General features: G+C 49.8%; 5 protein-coding genes across 5 annotated transcripts; 1 reads left to right on the plus strand and 4 right to left on the minus strand.

Moving 5' to 3' along the window:
- Nucleotides 1-340: 340 nt before the first annotated feature.
- Nucleotides 341-1262, plus strand: PtrM4_122360 (Dimer-Tnp-hAT domain containing protein; the record flags this gene model as incomplete). The annotated part of the gene is made up of 3 exons (XM_066108516.1): nucleotides 341-451; nucleotides 497-836; nucleotides 889-1262. 3 exons carry the CDS (start codon nucleotides 341-343, stop codon nucleotides 1260-1262), a joined length of 825 nt encoding a protein of 274 aa, XP_065961701.1.
- A 2488-nt stretch (nucleotides 1263-3750) lies between these two features.
- Nucleotides 3751-4680, minus strand: PtrM4_122370 (uncharacterized protein; the record flags this gene model as incomplete). The annotated part of the gene is made up of 2 exons (XM_001935489.1): nucleotides 3751-4156; nucleotides 4226-4680. The coding sequence occupies 2 exons, from the start codon at nucleotides 4678-4680 to the stop codon at nucleotides 3751-3753; spliced, it is 861 nt and encodes a 286-aa protein (XP_001935524.1).
- A 746-nt stretch (nucleotides 4681-5426) lies between these two features.
- Nucleotides 5427-8682, minus strand: PtrM4_122380 (DUF1421 domain containing protein; the record flags this gene model as incomplete). Its single annotated transcript, XM_066108517.1, has 3 exons — nucleotides 5427-7532; nucleotides 7810-8381; nucleotides 8460-8682. The coding sequence occupies 3 exons, from the start codon at nucleotides 8680-8682 to the stop codon at nucleotides 5427-5429; spliced, it is 2901 nt and encodes a 966-aa protein (XP_065961702.1).
- A 1411-nt stretch (nucleotides 8683-10093) lies between these two features.
- Nucleotides 10094-11586, minus strand: PtrM4_122390 (TolA, Membrane protein involved in colicin uptake; the record flags this gene model as incomplete). Its single annotated transcript, XM_066108518.1, has 3 exons — nucleotides 10094-10100; nucleotides 10238-11325; nucleotides 11530-11586. 3 exons carry the CDS (start codon nucleotides 11584-11586, stop codon nucleotides 10094-10096), a joined length of 1152 nt encoding a protein of 383 aa, XP_065961703.1.
- Nucleotides 11587-13139: 1553 nt separating this feature from the next.
- On the minus strand, nucleotides 13140-14159 carry PtrM4_122400 (ApbA, Ketopantoate reductase; the record flags this gene model as incomplete). The annotated part of the gene is made up of 1 exon (XM_001935492.2): nucleotides 13140-14159. The coding sequence occupies one exon, from the start codon at nucleotides 14157-14159 to the stop codon at nucleotides 13140-13142; it is 1020 nt and encodes a 339-aa protein (XP_001935527.1).
- Nucleotides 14160-16341: the final 2182 nt, after the last annotated feature.

Here is a 16341-nt window from a genome sequence, read left to right on the forward strand (position 1 = left end):
ATGACGTAATTTGCTGTTTCACGATCGCATACAACCATTTCTGTTGCAAAATCAGTAGCGAGCATATCATACAAACGTGTTAAACTGCTGTGATAAACGCCGAGCTCGCGCATGCGTACAGCCCAAAAATGAAGGAATCATCGATGTGTTGATCATTTTGGGTAATTTCCGCGTTTTCGCGCTAGCGCAGGCAGCAGCGCACGGACCATTTCTAGGTGAGCATAATGCTGTCTACCCATTTCTCCAGCCCCTGACGCCCAGTAACTCCCAACACCTAATAACTCTCTTTACTACATTGAAAACACCCCATTTACAACAGCGCATTATCACAGTCCCCGCCATGCCTGTCGCGAAAGAGCAAGTCGGCGACGTACCTGAAGGCCTAGTTCCAGCCATCAAACTTGAACCTCCGCCTGGGTTCGAACAAGATGAGTGGGAGCAGCTTACCGATGTAATAATCACAGCCATTTATCACAGCTTATGCTAATATAAGCAGGGATTTGCGTGTGAAGCTGACGAGATTGACGGTATCTTAGATCAAAGAGGTAGTGGGGGTTCACGAAAAGGCCGACCTATCAATTTGAGCGTCCCCTATACTGGCTCTCTGAGTGGTAGCGCCCGTGCTATTGCTCAACGTGAACGCAAAGCTCTTTTCGATAAAGAGGAGAAGGTACTTGAAAGCGTTAGAACAGCCGACCGCTCCGCGAAGTACCAACTGAAGAAATCGCTTTTGCAACAGCCTAAGTATAAATTAGCAAATAGTGCTAGACAGGCTAAGCTGCTAGAGAAAGAGTGGGATATACTTTCAGAGAAGCGGTTTACCCAGAAAAAGTCTGGTAAGTTATCACAGCTGTTTATCATAGACATCTGCTAATAGACTATCCCAAGTGGCGAAGGATATACTAGCAATACCAATTGCTCAGGTTGGGGTTGAAAGAGTTTTCAATGTTGCTAAGGATGTTATTGGTAGTCGGAGGCACCGACTATCTGCCCGGACAATACAGCAGATAATGGTTCTTAAGGATACAATATCTCAAGAGGAAGAACAGGGTCTAGACTACCTAGTTGCTCAATTAGGGGAGGATGGAGAGCCAATTGACGAGGTTAATGATCTTTTTGAGCTTCCAGCCTCGTTAGAGCATACCTTCGATATAGATGAGGAGAACCAGACTACAGAAGAAGAGTCGGAGGAAGAGGTCCAGGAGGAGCGTCAATTGCCACCTCGAAAGCGCCAGCGTCCTCAGCGCTACCGTGATAATTAGCTGTGTTAATATATCTCGTTTTATGTATCTACTATATCATCAACGTGTACACATTATCTTAATTAAGTGTTGTTCCGTTAAAGTACCCAAAAAATATAACCCAACCCCAACCCAACCCAACCCAACCCAAGCCCAACCCTACCACTTGGTCTGTGCGACCCCAGCCCAGCCCTAACCCATGGTCTGTGCGACCCCAACCCAACCCTAACCCATGGTCTGTGCGACCCCAACCCAACCCCAACCCAAGACTGGGTATACCCAACCCATTTGCCAGCGTAGGTTAGACTAGCGCGACCCGGCATCTGAGAGAGCCAATCGGATCACAGGAAGGCTTGGCACCCCCTAGGTGTGCCCACAACCGTAGACAGAACCAACACACAATCAACAATCAATATCATCACCATTATTACCTATTTCATCAGTATTCCAGATGAGAGTGAATATCTGACAATTCTGTGGATCAGTTAAATTAGTCAGCGCGCACAATCCACCGCGACCCAACTGATCGAACAGCGTTGGACAAGAACAGAACACGACATCAGACCAGAACAATACAATCGATCCCCATCATATTATTATACTATTATCCCCGTCTTTGATAACCCATCACAATCTGACAGGAGGAGGCTCTGCCTTAGGACTAGGTTATTGCAGTCTCTAAGGACGGCTAGACAACAAACGAGCTTAGTCTACAGTAGTTAAAGCACTTTAATAAGTATACAAAGAAGAGGGTAGTTAGCAGCCACTAACTACTTGTAATTAACGGCTATAAGAGCTACAACTCGCTTACATTCTAGCGATACTGCAAGGAGAACAAGATTATTACTATCTACATGCCTCCTCACTCGTCGCACGTCCTGCAGCCTCTTAATGTGGGTTGTTTTGCCCCTTTAAAGAAGGCGTACGGGCGCTAAGCCGAAGATCTTATGCGCAACTAGATTACCTACATTACAAAGCTTGAGTTCCTACTATGCTTTATGCGCGCCTATAATACAGCAATTACTCCTACTAATATCTAAGGAGGGTTTCGAGGCGCTAGGTTAGTCCTATTTAACCCAGAACGGGTCACAACAGCCCTTGACGTTCAATTGCGTACTCTATTACTACTACTACCTATTAACAACGAGCCCTAGCAGTCGCAAACCCCAAGCAATACCCTTGAATTAGGGTCGCAATCGACGCTTATAAAGGCAAGGATTTAGAGGCATGTAGATAGCTCACCAACGTCTTTAGTGGAGGCCTTTGAGAAGGTCTCGAAGGGGGCAGCGATTATCGCGCATAAGCTAGTGTTAGCGCAAAAGGAGATCGCAGAGCTTCGAGCGGCGAATAAGGCTGCCACGCGACGTAGGTCGTATAAAAGGAAGCGGATTCAGGCAGAAGGGACCTTAATAGTTGAGGATAGGGCTCGTCTAGCTACTCTAAAGGAGTCTGGGGCGCGTAGTAATAGGAAGAAGCCAAAGACGCGGGTGAGCGCTAAAGGAGGTGAGCCAACTTAAAGGCGCTGTAGGCGCTGCAATCAGCCTAGGCATAACGCGCGTACGTGTAAGCAAGCAGTAGAAGTAGACTCTGAATGATATCGCATGTTGCATTGTCCTATACAGGGCTAAAGTGGGCTGTTCTGCGCCAGAATGGGGTGGTTTTGGTGGGGGCTTGGCAAAAGTGACCGGCCAAGCCGTGTGACCGGCGAAGCCGTGAGGTACGTTAGCATATCATATATAAAGAAGAGACTGATTTCCTATGAGAAACTGTGTAAAGCTAGTAATGCTGAATCGACAATGATGTAAGGGTTTGACGGATGGGAGCGCAACCTCGGCAGTCACTACGTGCAGACGATGCGGACTACTTCTATATTTGGCGCTGATCGTAGATCATAATCTGTATGCCATTTGTCTCAATACGGACTTTGAAGATAGAACACGGTTGATTTTTGGACATCTGCTTGTCCGCGGGGCAGGTTGATTGCAGTTAGGTCATGTGATAGACTAATCGCAGCAGCATTCGACTGAAAAGTCTCTCAAATACGACGACGTAGCTTAAAGGGGACCTTTTCTTCCTCACGAAATCCATAGGGTAGCGTGCGCGCGAAACAGCAAGCAAGATTTCACCCGCCACCTTTGGCTTGGCGCTTCCTGATTGGCTTGGCAGCCACCTAGGTAACTTCCTGGGGCCGCCCGCCCACACGCTATTTTGCATCCCTCCTCTACGCAATCATTCCACCAAGAATAGCGCTGTCGCTACTATCTCGTATTCACGGTAATTTTCGTACGCGTGTTTCGTTCCGTGCTCACTTTCAACCCGGGGCTATACGGCAGCGCCTGTTCGTCATGACATCTTCGAGCTCTGATTTATGACGAAAATTAGCTGTTGTTATTAGAGACAGTGGAACGTCAGATAAGTGAGTAATGAATGTAAATTCCGAAGTAGGAGCCCGCATATATACATATTCTCAAAACGAGGATCGCAAAGATATTCCACCGGCCCGTGCGGTCTACTCTCGTCGCCCTGCCGCTTTCGAAGGAGAAGCTTGCATATTTGTATCCTCCCAGAAAGGACGCTCGTCATAAACTCCATGCAGTTCGCGAGCCCATTTTTTCGTCTTACCCGACCACTGGGGGAACATCGATTCATCGGTTTGACAAAGTTCCTTGGGAACTTCTTCAACGACTTCGGACTCCAGTGCTGGTCCACTCGCAACAATCGCCAACTGCGGAAACATGAATTTATCGATTTGACCAAGTTCTTTGGGGATTTCGTCCTCAACTCCGTACTTCGGTAGTTCCCATCTTTTTCCCCACGCTGCCCCCGGGCCTGCTGCAGCCCTCAGCCTGTGCTGCCTGTCTTCAGCCCACCTCTTGCACTGAAGTTGCTGTCGGGCTATGTTATCTTTCAACGTCCTGCAATATTTAGCATGGCAATTTTTGCTTAGATATGGCAGATATCTGCACGGCGCTTGTTCTACGTACATCATCTTGAGATCATTCGGACCTTCATACTCTGTCGTCCAGAAATTTTCGCATTTTTGTCCCTGCCCGGAGCCGCCAGTTTGCGAAAGGCAGAACTGCTTTGGCGTTTCTTCACTTTGATCTGTCGAAACATCGAGCTCTTCTAGACGCTTTGGTTGGTCTGACATCTTTTGCTGCTTTTGTGGTGTCCTCGAAGAAGCGTCTGGCGCAACAGTGGTATTGTCGTCGATACCATTACCTTGCGCTGGCACAGTGAGGACAAGGGGTACTTTCCGGGGTCTTCCTCGTCCGCGTTTGATTACCGATCCATCAATAGGGTGCGCTAAGTTGGTATAAGGGTGGTTGGCCGGCTTTGCGACTTTTGGCACCGATCCCGCTGGTCTGCCATCCTTGCGCGGGCGGCCTCGGGGTCTCTTTTGTGGAGGTTCCTCAGCTTTTGGTGGTGTAGGGGACATCGCGACGTGTTTATTTATCGCTTTCAAGGTCGCTGGGGCTGTCAATTCGTGAGGAGTGGGAATGGTATGTCGAAATTGCACTGAAGAGATGTGCTCGGAAATGGGTGACTTCTGCGGTGAGCTAACATTTGTATAGTCTCTACACTTACTAGCTTACACATTTTTTTTTACATTTGACTAAGGACTAAAGTTATGCATTGGTACCGTGATTTACGCGGAGCGCTTCTCCGAATCATGTCATCGCTGAGCATTTTGTATTCAAAAAATGGTTCGCTTCCTCGCTACCAGGGTCTGCCAAAAGTTCTGCACCAACTAACACGAATCATACTAAAGATGACGATATTACTGACGAAAGAAATATGGTTATGCTCTACACTTCAAGCCTGCAGCCTGCACACTAAGCCCTTTCATCTTGTAACACTGTCATCTACCTATCCCCGATCAGAGCTCATATCCAGAGATTCATTCGCTTGGCACTCACTAGCTCGCCATCTATCCACTCCTTCCACAACGACGAGGCTACTGGACAACACTACCGTAATCACTCCCATTCGTGGCGATGATCTTAAACACAAGACTATGTCCCCACAGATAGCCCTCTCAAAGCCTCCCCGTCTAGCTGTCATAGCATACTGGACAGTGTGATTAGGCACTTAATAAGCTTTTCTGGCGACTACAGTGGCCCTTGTACACTAGTACCTCAAGTACATTATGATACCCGGGTACCACAACTCCAGATCGATGGCTCATGCTCCGCACCCGAATATATTCCGGTTATTGGCCTGTACCCACTCATTCCAGCTGGGATCATCGGAGGGCTGATAATGGGGGTATGCTGCAAATTTCCCAAAGCCAGCACTGTCCATGACCCATTGCCCGTGCGCCTTTGTAACATCCAAGGGCTGTTGCTGGAGGTTTTCAGATGCGGTAGGTTGAGAAATACAGCCCCCTTCATGGAGTGCGGCGCCTTCTACGTCACCATCTTGTGGGACCTGTGGAGAAATATCCTCCGGCCCGCTACCCACTGCTGCATGGGACGAGACGCTAGCCTGAGTATCCTCGTCGTTTTGGGGTAAGTACGTGCCTCGGTTCCCGGTCTCATCATCTACCATGGGTGCAGCTTTTGGGATGTCGTTGACTGTGGATACATCTGGGACGACGGTCTGGTCATTTATCGTGTTCATCACCGGACTCGATGCTTGGCTTTTTGCCAGATGAGCAGCCAGAACCTCATCCACTGCGGTGACCGAATTTTCACTGCGATCATCAACCAGAGAGAGAACCTCGCGAGATGACTCCAAGTTTATGAAGCTACTCGTACCAGCATTTTCATTTACCTGCGAGTTAGCATAGATGTCCTCGCCCAGCGAGTTTTCTGGTTCATCCTGGACATCCATACCTAACCCAGAGATCTTATTCAGAATGAGCTCGATCACCTTCGTCTGCAAAGAGTTCGGGTACTTCGCTTGGCTATGCAGATTCATCCATGCGACTTGGCCAGACTTGTCAATTGGCGGATAGTCTTCCAAGAACCTTTTGGCAAGTTCTTCAACAAAGTCACCAAAGACATTGTCGTCTTCTGCAATGGTGAGAAACATTGCTGAAGGAATATCACCCTCCAGGTATGCAGTTATCGTAGGGATATCGGCTGCGACAAACGTTATGGGGTCTTTGCCAAACAACTGTTGAGCGAAACGCATCGCCATGGCCATGTCAAGCTCTTCCCGGGTTGCAGGCGAAGATACTACAATATCGCTTCTGCTAATCAGTAGCTCCAGACCGAAGTAGTTGCTGCGCTGCACGATCTCATATACATGAGCAGGATGTAAGCGCCAATCCACTCGCTTCTGCGCATCTGATTGTGCAAAGCGCGCACAGCGGGTCAGCTCCGAGATTATGTTCGCTGGTGGTATTGGCATCTCTCCGAGCAGCTGGGGAACTCTTGTATCGCGTGGGAGGACTGAGCTCAGTCGCCGGTTCAAGGCCTCCACGTTGCGCACTTCTGGCAATGCGCGATAGTCGACATCTTGAGGTCGACGAACACCATTACAACCCAGTGTGAAAGGATTAACCCTCATCGGGACATTTGGTTCGGTAAGGGCGAGCATATTTTGGTATTCCTCGGGTTTCTGGGGGTCGAAACGCTCGGGGTAGTACTCACCCTCTTCGACTTTGAACAGAGATTCTTGGCCAAGCACTTGGGGCACCTGATTCAAGATGGCCAGATGCCCAGAATTATCTCTCATGGACTCTGAGTTGGGCACTGTAGGCCCTGACACGGTGCCTTGAGCCAATCCAGAATGCAGGGCTGCAGACATCTCCTCGTAGGTCCATTTCCCGTTCCTCACGTCTGCAAACAACTCCTCGCCAACCTCAGGCGGCTCTTGCGTTTTCTGTCTCTTATTCGCCTGTCCAATGTTCTCCGATTGCTCCTCATCTACTGGCTTCCGCTTTGTCGATGTCGACGAGGCAGGAGACGACGTGGGAGTCTGGCGCTGCTGCTGATCCCCCGTTGATGCTACGGAATCACCAACGTGAGTAATCTTCGAGAAACTGAGCATCGGCGGTGGAGTCGGATTTACAACATGGGATTTATCCTTGGCAACATCGCTCAGAGGCTGAACGTTTCGTCCCTCTTGCGTATGCGCCAGTACCGGAATCTCTGCACCGTTGATCCTAGTGCCTTCCTTGAAAGGAGGTAGCCAATCTGGCACGTATGGTCTCTTTGGTTCCGGCTGGTGCAGAGGCAGGTTCGCAGGTACATGAGTCTGGGGAGGTAGTTGAGACGTGGGATGTAACTGAGGCTGCGGGGGTACTTCTGCCTGAGAAGGTGCTGGAGGTTGGGGAGGCGCCTGCGGCTGATGAGTTACTTGCTGCTGTTGAGGCACTTTCGGTTGCCCAGATACAGGTGGGTGTCCTCCCGTCTGTTGTGGTACCTGCACGGCTGGTGGCTGGACAACGGGAATAGGTTGAGTATGGCGAACAGGCGAATTTTCTGGTGCCCTATTACCATTCCCGATCCTCTTGGGTGGGTTCTTTCATGCGAGGCGGCAATGGGAGCAGCAAATCTTGTTCAAATGTGAGCCCAGCACGTTTGCGACGCTCGACATAATCTGTCAACCAGATTACATCGTAAATCGAAAGATCGCGCTTTGTTTCCGCGAAAGGCCTCAACGTCTCAATCATAGTATCCGAGTCCCAGAAGTTGACGAGCAGCTGAATGGAGTCCTCTTCCTTGCACCATCTGACAACCGGCTTCATGTGTTCCCTCGGGTTGGTCGTTCTGCTCAGCTTAGGTAGCTCTTCTGGCATGAAGTGCGTCAGCGCCTCGTTGAGCTTGTGGACACGCTCCTGGATCAGTAGCCAGGTGAGGATGGGCATGTCTACGATGGAGTAGTCCACATACCGCAAATCTTCGTGCTCTATTCGTAGAGCAACCATCTTCCGGTTATCAGGATGAGGATCTTGTGAGTTCCAAACCATGGATGTTCGAATGGAACGTCGCTTTGTAGGATCCGCAACGACCTTTGGCAGTGGCCAGCTCAAGGACAACTCCGGAACAGGGGGAACGAGGTCCTTCGTAATCGACACGGGTGTGTCCACGGTACTTCTAGGAGCAGAATCAGGTCCCGGGAGCATGTGTTGATTCGCCTGAGATGGGCGTCTTCGTCGTGTTAGATCGCTCATCTGGTTCGGCATGGCTTGGGCATCAGTTTGGTGCTACTGAGACATGTCATTCGCATATGTGGGCTCGTGCAGCTCAACGCGCTGCCTCTTACCATCTTCATTTTCCCGGTCATGGTTGCCCATGCTAAACTCTTCTAAAGTCCGCTTTCCGGTTCCTTTTGGTGGAGATTGAAGATTGTTGACGGTATTCAATGATCCGGCACCCTGGACAGGTACATGATTTCTGTCTTGAGCAGACTCAGTCGTCTGGCTTTTCTGTGCTCGCATGATGTTCTTATTTGAGGGAGTGGCTTCTTGGTGGTTGAAATTGGACATTTTCGCGATATTAAGGTGTTTTGATGAATGAATTTGAGAGGAACGCTTATTGCTACCGCAAGTTGAAATTAAGAGTCGGTGTAATTGTAATAAAAAAGTTCAAAGTACTCCTGGATCCATTTGTTAATTTTCGACTTTATGGTGTCGAAGTGTAAGTAGTTGTAAGGTAGAGCTTGGTTGGGTGAAGCGTCAGATAGCTTCCAAATATAAAGCGGCTTGCGCTGTACGGTGTCGCGCGCTGTGCCTGGGGTGCAACGTCTTTGTCTCCTCTTCGATCTTTCACGTAAGTGAGGCGCGGGTATTTGATTTTAGTATGAGTAAATTTGACGCAGGAGATTCAGGATTATTCAGCTAAGGAGTGCGCTTTGCGTCTGCAGTCCATTGCGAAGAGATCAGAAGTTTTCAAATCGTATAAGTGGCGACTGGTTGGTGGTTCTGAAATTTAGGAGAAAGGACGGCATTGTCGCGGCTGAAAGAGGTCCATTGAGCGTCGTTCAAACAATGGGCTGAGATCATTGTGAACAAAATGTCTTATTCCCCTCTTCAAGGTTGTACCATTCAGTGTCACATTCCTTTGTGTCTGCAGCCTGGATATGTGACGAAAACATGTTTTCGCCCTCCCATTAAATGAAGATCAGACCTCTAGAGAATACCACTCATATGGGCAGTAGTCAGAAAGAGTCCAGATGTAGAGCATATCAAAACATAAGCATGCAGCATTCTACTCCGATTTCCCAATGGCATTACACCCACCTCCAACCATAATTTCATATAAGATTCCCGTATCTTCAGCACCCGTAGTGTACTTTGCGGGCTATGAGTTCTCTTCGATCTTGCTACGGATGGTTCCGCTATCTTAACAAACATTGTGCAGGTACAATTTGCTGACCCATGAATGCTGCCATCAATGATCAAAGACGGTAGAGACAATCGATATTGTTTCTGTACAATGTTTCTTTTTTCCTAGTAGAAACCCTACCCGTCGCCACCCTTGCCTCTTTGTAACAAACTGAACGTCGTATTCTGCTTCTGTGTACAGTTACTGCACCAGATAATGGACTATGCTGAGTAGCACATATTTTGTTCTGCTCGAGAGTTATCCTTGGGCTCATCAGTGCCGCTCAAGACACGCATAGCATGACATGACTCGCATAACCTAAAGTTTTTGAGTGACTACCCACAACCAGCATCTTCACATTAAAAATCACAGTCCATGAGAAATTCAATGATGGGATCAATTCAATCCATGTGCCTAGCGATAATTTGCTGGCTACAAAAAAGCTATAGCTCGAGCTACGACCATATATCAAATCGGGTATCTTCCGACCATGATGGTAATGCTAAGACTCAAGCGCTCGCCTCCTGTCCTGGAGCGCAACGAAGAGGTAGCCCAAGTCCCCATTCTACAGCATCAGACGCTGCGTCGATGTCCTTGCCAGTCGCTCCAAGACAACACTCCGGAACCTACTTCTTCTGCTGCTTCTCTTCCTCCTCCTCCTCCTCCTCCTCCTTCTTCTTCCTCTCTGCTGCCTGCTTCCTCCTCTCCCTCTCATACTCCGCGAACCGAGCCACGTCCTTGGGGAACTCACCATAATAATCCCAATGATCCTTGGCATATGTGACGGCGAGACCGAGCTCAGAGTCCTTGTCGATAGGCATACACTTGTTGGCGAGCAGACCGGTGAGGTAAGTGTTGCGGTTTGCATAGCCGCCCTCCGGAGGGTTCAGTTTGTACACTTCGAGGATGTGGCGGAAGTTCGCGCTGGGGTCTCTGCGGAGTTCTTCGCGGCGCCTGTCGTCTTTTTCTTTCTGGAGGACCTTGGCGCGTTCGACGCGGTATTCTGCATCTCTGCGATCTAGTTCGGCTTTTTTGGCTCTTGCGGCGTCGGCCCAGGCTTTGTCTCTTTGGGCTATCTTGAGGCTCAAGGCTTCGATGTGGGCTTTTTGGGCTTCAGCATCAGCACGGGCTTTCTCTTCGAGTGCCTTTTTGGCTTTATCAGCTTCTTCTTGCTCGGCTTTCCTGCGTCGCTCGGCTTCGATGCGGATTTTATCGGCTTCAACACGGGCTTTCTCTACAAGTGCCTCTTGGGCTTTGTCGGCCTCTTCTTGCTCGGCTTTCTTGCGCTGCTCAGCCATTTTTTGTTCAGCCTCGAGCTGCTGCTCAGCCTGTTTCTGTTCGTCCTCAGAGTTCTTACTATCCTCGAACTTTTGTTCAGCATCGCGTTTTTGTTCAGCCTCCCGTTGCTGTTGAGCCTCGCGTTGCTGTTGAGCCTCAAGTTTCTCTTTCGCCTCAACCTCATGTTTCTCTTGCAGCCTCGTCTTTGCCATGTTTCCTGCAATGATCTCTTGCACCAGACGGTCGATATTGGCACGCACAGCTTCTGTGTCTGGGGGGGCTAGGGTTGATGCTGGCAAATTTCCAGTAGGACCCTGAGTGAAAGCGATGGTGGGCGGGATACGGCACGCGTCAAGAGGGTTATCGATAGTCCCGAGGGTACATGGACGCTTCTCAGTTGTGCTTGGACTCTCCAGTGCACTCGTCGCTTGGCGCTTCCGGTCGTTGGGAGTGTTCGAAGGTTGTCCCTTTTGCGCCACGGGCGATGAGACACCTTGCCGGGTTTGGCCTGGGCTACTGCTGGAAGCCTGCACCTGTCCTACAGAAAGCGAGCCACGTTGCTGCTGATGTTGTTGCTGCAGCTGTTGACGTAGACGTTGACGTCGCTGCTGCTCTTCACGTTGCTGCTGCTGTTGAAAAAGCAACTGGCGTCGCTGTTGATGTTGTTGCTGCTGTTGACGTAGCTGTTGTATCTGATGTTCCTGCTGCTGTTGATGTGTGTTTTTCTGCACCGCCGAGATAATTGCGGCTTGAGACTCTCGATCTGGTAGCTGTTGTATGTCAGTCATGTCACTTGCGTGGAGTCGTCCAAGACATTTACATCCTGGCGCGGCGGAGTGGTTTTTAAGAAAATATCTGCTTCAAACTGGTCAGACGAAGTTCCATTGGAAGGCCAACGGCCACCAGTAAAAATTCTTGGTGGTGGTTATATACCATTAAAGCTGTTTTTCGGGCGAGGAACTGAGTGTGGAGAGGTATATGTGTTCGCATTGTTGGAATACGCTGAGGCAGGAGACATGCTATCGGTTCGCTGTTGCACATTCGGCACCTGATGCATCTGGTTCTGCCCCAATCCGATCTGTGGCTGTCGCTGTGGGTGTGCTGCGCTCTGGTGCTCTTGCCTGCGCATCATCTGCTGCTGTTGCTGCGCTAAACCTTGCTGTCGTTGCTGAGAAGCTCCATTGCGATCTTGAGGTAGCGCCTGCTGTTGGGGTGATGTTCCAAACTGTCGCTGTCCCTGTTGAACTGCGAGTCCCCATTGCTGCTGGTTCTGCTGATTTTGCCGGACTCGCTCTTGAACCGTGTTTTCAGCAATCAGACGTGTCAATGTTTGTTGATCCATCATGACTGTTATAAAGCTATCGAACTACTTGTCGTGTTGTCACTCTCGCCCCGGAATTGAGGATACAGTGAATTTGTAGTAACAAATGAACAAAGCTGGACGACAAGGGCAGGTCGCAAAAGAGGACACCACATGAACGGAGTTTTTCCATGGGAGAGCTAGGAAATAAGTGGGTCTGCTACCAAGCCGGGCAGGGACATTGATGAAGGTGAGTCTTATTGTACCCAATAAGGACAATAGCACTGTGAGCCTCTCTCACCTGTCTCCCAACTCGCCATTGTAGAACTTGTACTTTATCTTCGCTCACGATGTTGGGTGGCTCGCATGTACAGAAGCAAATTCGATGAAGCGAGAGAGCAGGCAATATTCGCGCGTGTCTTCTCGTGGATGTCAGAGTCTGCCAGCGGCGGCGAGTCTACATGTTCTTAGTCAAGGCGCGCAAGTTCGGCTTACTCTCACTCACGCTCACCTTTACCCTGACATGTAGGCGACTGCAGCAGTTCGACGTAAGTAGGGACCTAGTTTTTTTTACAAATTCATTGACCCCTCTCAAGTCGCGTGGGAGATCTTCGTTCTATGGTACGGTCAACCAAAACGACCCACTCAAGATGGCTGGTCCCAATCCCAACGATACGAAACGGTTGCAGCAAAAGATCTACTATTGAGGTCATACACCTACACTCAGCTCACATGGAGCTTTGCCTCGTTCAGTATGCGCATTCCAAGATTTTCGCCGTATTTTCTGTCCGTCGTGACTAGTCACCAAACACAGCCTCGGGCAATTTCCGGTCTGATGCAACAGAGAAAGAATAACGGGAATAGGTAAGGGAGGAATGAAGACTATGATAAGAGATACACGATGGTGAGATTATGTATTCGCGGGCCCAAAGTTTGTGAAAGTCAGGACGCAACGGTTGTGTCAGAAGAGCATGGGACGAAGTTCTGGTGCACATGGGGGGGAATTTGGAGAGACACATAGTACACAAGCACCACACGCTTTTATAGCTTAATGTCCTTCTTCTGATCCCTGACCTCTTGTGCCATCCTAATCATCGCATACAAGCTTTGTAGCCTTGGCATCTCATATCCTCTTTCTCTTGCAATTCTCAACGGGTTGCCCAGGATGACCTCAATCTCCATTTTCTTCCCCGCCTCCCAGTCTACTGCCATACTCGGTCGGCTGCCACTAGTATTTTTCTGCGTGGACTTGATGATCGCGTCTGGTGTAGCGAACTCCTTTGGCATGGGCTGGCCTAGGATCTTGGGCGCAGTATCCAGGATCTCCTCCATCACGCCTTTGAGATGGCGCTGAAGCTCTGGGTCGAGAGACATGACGTTATTGGGGAGACACATGGTAAGTACAGATGTCGGGTTCATGGAGGCGTTGATGGCGATCTTGTGCCAGCGGACCAATTGCAGTTTAGCATGCGAGTAGGCTTCTGCATCCTTGATGCCACCCTCTTTGAGCAGAGCAATGAACGCTTCGTTCTGTTCCGTAATGCGAGCGTCTGTATCTTTGGCCCCCCCAGTGTCTAGATGCGGTAGGTACGGTCCGCTGTTTATGCGCGTCCACCTGTTGTGCTTGATCTGCCCATGTTCAGGCTGTGCACATGTTGCTATTGTGACTGCCGAGCATATCGCCGCCTGTGGAAAACGTTTTGTATATGGGTCCTCCACACCGAGGCCGTTCTGGATCAGCACAATGGCTGTCTTACCGCTCACTAGACCCTCCAGTATGGTCGAGTCATCGCTCACGTCTGGCAACGCCTTGGTGCTCACGACAATGTAATCCCATTCTATCTCGCTCTTTTTTGCCTCGTCTGGGTTCGCGAAGGTGTTGGCCGGCACAAATGTGTAATCGCCGTACTGGGGAGAGGTGACTTGGAAGCCATTGGCTTTCACCGCTTTGTAGTTCGAGCGGCAAATTACCGAGACGGAAACACCCGAAACAACAGCAAGGCGGGATGCATAGAATGCTCCGATGGCGCCAGCGCCGACGATGAGGATGCTGACAGGCATTGCGACGATTAGATGATGGCAGAGGGGTGTCCATGTCGGCATGAGGTAGTTACTGAGCTTCATCTTACGTAAGCCACATCTAGTTAGGTACCTAACGTGTTCCACCACTCAGCGGGCCACACCAGTCAGCGGGCCACCACACCAAACCTGATGCGACACTCCACACAACAATGATAATGCCGCAACAACAGCGTCCTATACAGACTTCTCGTAAAGGTAGAGTTCTTCTAGCATCTCGTATGCTTCAAGAAAAACGCGTAATAAGCTAGCGTCAGGCTCCCTCGTTGTTTGACGCCCCGCGAACGACGCTCTAAGGCCGCCTCTAAGGTATCTAACCTTAAGCTGTTACTAACGCCAAGAAACGGAAGCTCTCTCCTATTAAGGAGCAGTCTCTTATAGACTAGATCCTAGACCTTGACCGACGAGGTTTTCCACCCTAAGTCATCGACGCACGCCGGATAGCAGACGCTCTTCTCGCCGCGCGTGGCCAAGATCCACCTCCTCCACCTGTAGGCAAGAACTAGGTGTCGCGCTTTGTCAACAGCCAGTCCTAAGCTACAGACTAAGTAGGACAGGAAGCTCCACAGCCAGCGCGCTCTCTGTAAGGACCCTGTTACTATCACAGCGTGGTTTAAGCTTATAGAGGAGACGCGCTAGACCTACGGTATCCTAGATACAGACACATACAGCTTTAATAAGACTAACTTTATAATAGGCGTCGCAGCCACGTCTAAGGTTGTCACCAGCTTAGACATAGTAGGTCGCGCTCCTGCTATACAGCTAGGTAACCGCGATTGGGTTACGACTATTGAGTGTATCAACGCGTCTGGCTAGTGTCTTCCGCCCCTCGTGATCCTGTCTAGTAAGCAGCACTGGGCCAGCTAGTACTACTACCTCCCTGCAGACTAGGTAGTCGCAGTGTTAGACAACGGCTGGACGACTAATCAGCTTAGTGTTAAGTGGGTAAAGCACTTCAATAGATATACAGCTCCTCGTACGCATAGAGTCTACCGGCTTCTTATCCTAGATAGCCATAGCAGCCACGCTACGCCTAAGTTTGACTAGTACTGTATAGAGAACAAGATTATCACTCTCTGTATGCCAGCCTATACCTCTCACCTACTCTAGCCACTTAATGTGAGCTGCTTCGCGCCGCTGAAGCGAGCATATAGCCATGAGATCTAGGAGCTGGCTGTGAAGGTCGTCCGAAGATGATCTTGGGTTGGTTCTCGGGGATGGAGTGATGCGATGGACACGAGGTTGTATAGCACGATTGGTAGATCGATGTAATATACGGGGAGTTGAGAATCAAGTACTAATCCTTAGATTTCGAAGTTGAACACAATGAACCGTAAGGGCTCATTGCCTACTGTTATATAATAAGCGTGCCCTCCATTGTGGCCTTTCCCTCCATGGAGGTCGCACCCTCCGTGGAGGTCGTGCCCTCCATGGCGGTCATGCCAAGGTTGGAGGGCAGGTCACGTGACTGCGCGGCACAAGCTTACCCGCTGTGCCCCGCCTTCAACGTTGTCCTGCCGTTGTTGCTTGTCCTCCTCCTTGCAATCGTAACACTGGCTCGCCAAGATGTCTACTATATTGACAAGATAGACTTCCTTATAACATATACATGGATCTGGCCAGCAGTACTCACACAGGCGAACATAAAGGCCGGCTTCCAGGCGACTGGACTCGTCCCACACTGTCCAGAGCGTGTCCTATCTGTCGGCCATAGGGCTTATCCCTTGGCTCCTCCTTAGGCAACCAGGCAGCCACCCATTTACCCGCTAGTACCTTCACGGCCTAGCTGCTTCACTCCCTCTTCCCACTGCGTATATAGACCTCTTTCCAATAGCTCTAATACGACATGATTCTCCCCAACCTTGACGCTTGACACTATCGTCGCTCACAGTTGTCCGGACGCCGTCTCCACCACAGACAACTACAGACGATAACGTCGCAACGCAGATAGAGACACCACATATAGTAGCACAGCTTCAGCAGCAGGTACACTATCTCTAAGAGCAACTGCGCTGGTAATTAAAGAGCCTAACTAGCGTTACTATCCGCTAGCTTACTAAAAGCGCTTAGCTTACGATGTAGTTAGCAACAATACTCGCAGAGGAGAATAGTAAGCTACGGGCTCTTAATTATCGCCGTAGACAGAGAAAGGACAGGCAGCGTT

The sequence above is a fragment of the Pyrenophora tritici-repentis genome, chromosome 6 (assembly GCF_003171515.1).
Source record: "Pyrenophora tritici-repentis strain M4 chromosome 6, whole genome shotgun sequence".
NCBI lineage: Eukaryota > Fungi > Ascomycota > Dothideomycetes > Pleosporales > Pleosporaceae > Pyrenophora > Pyrenophora tritici-repentis.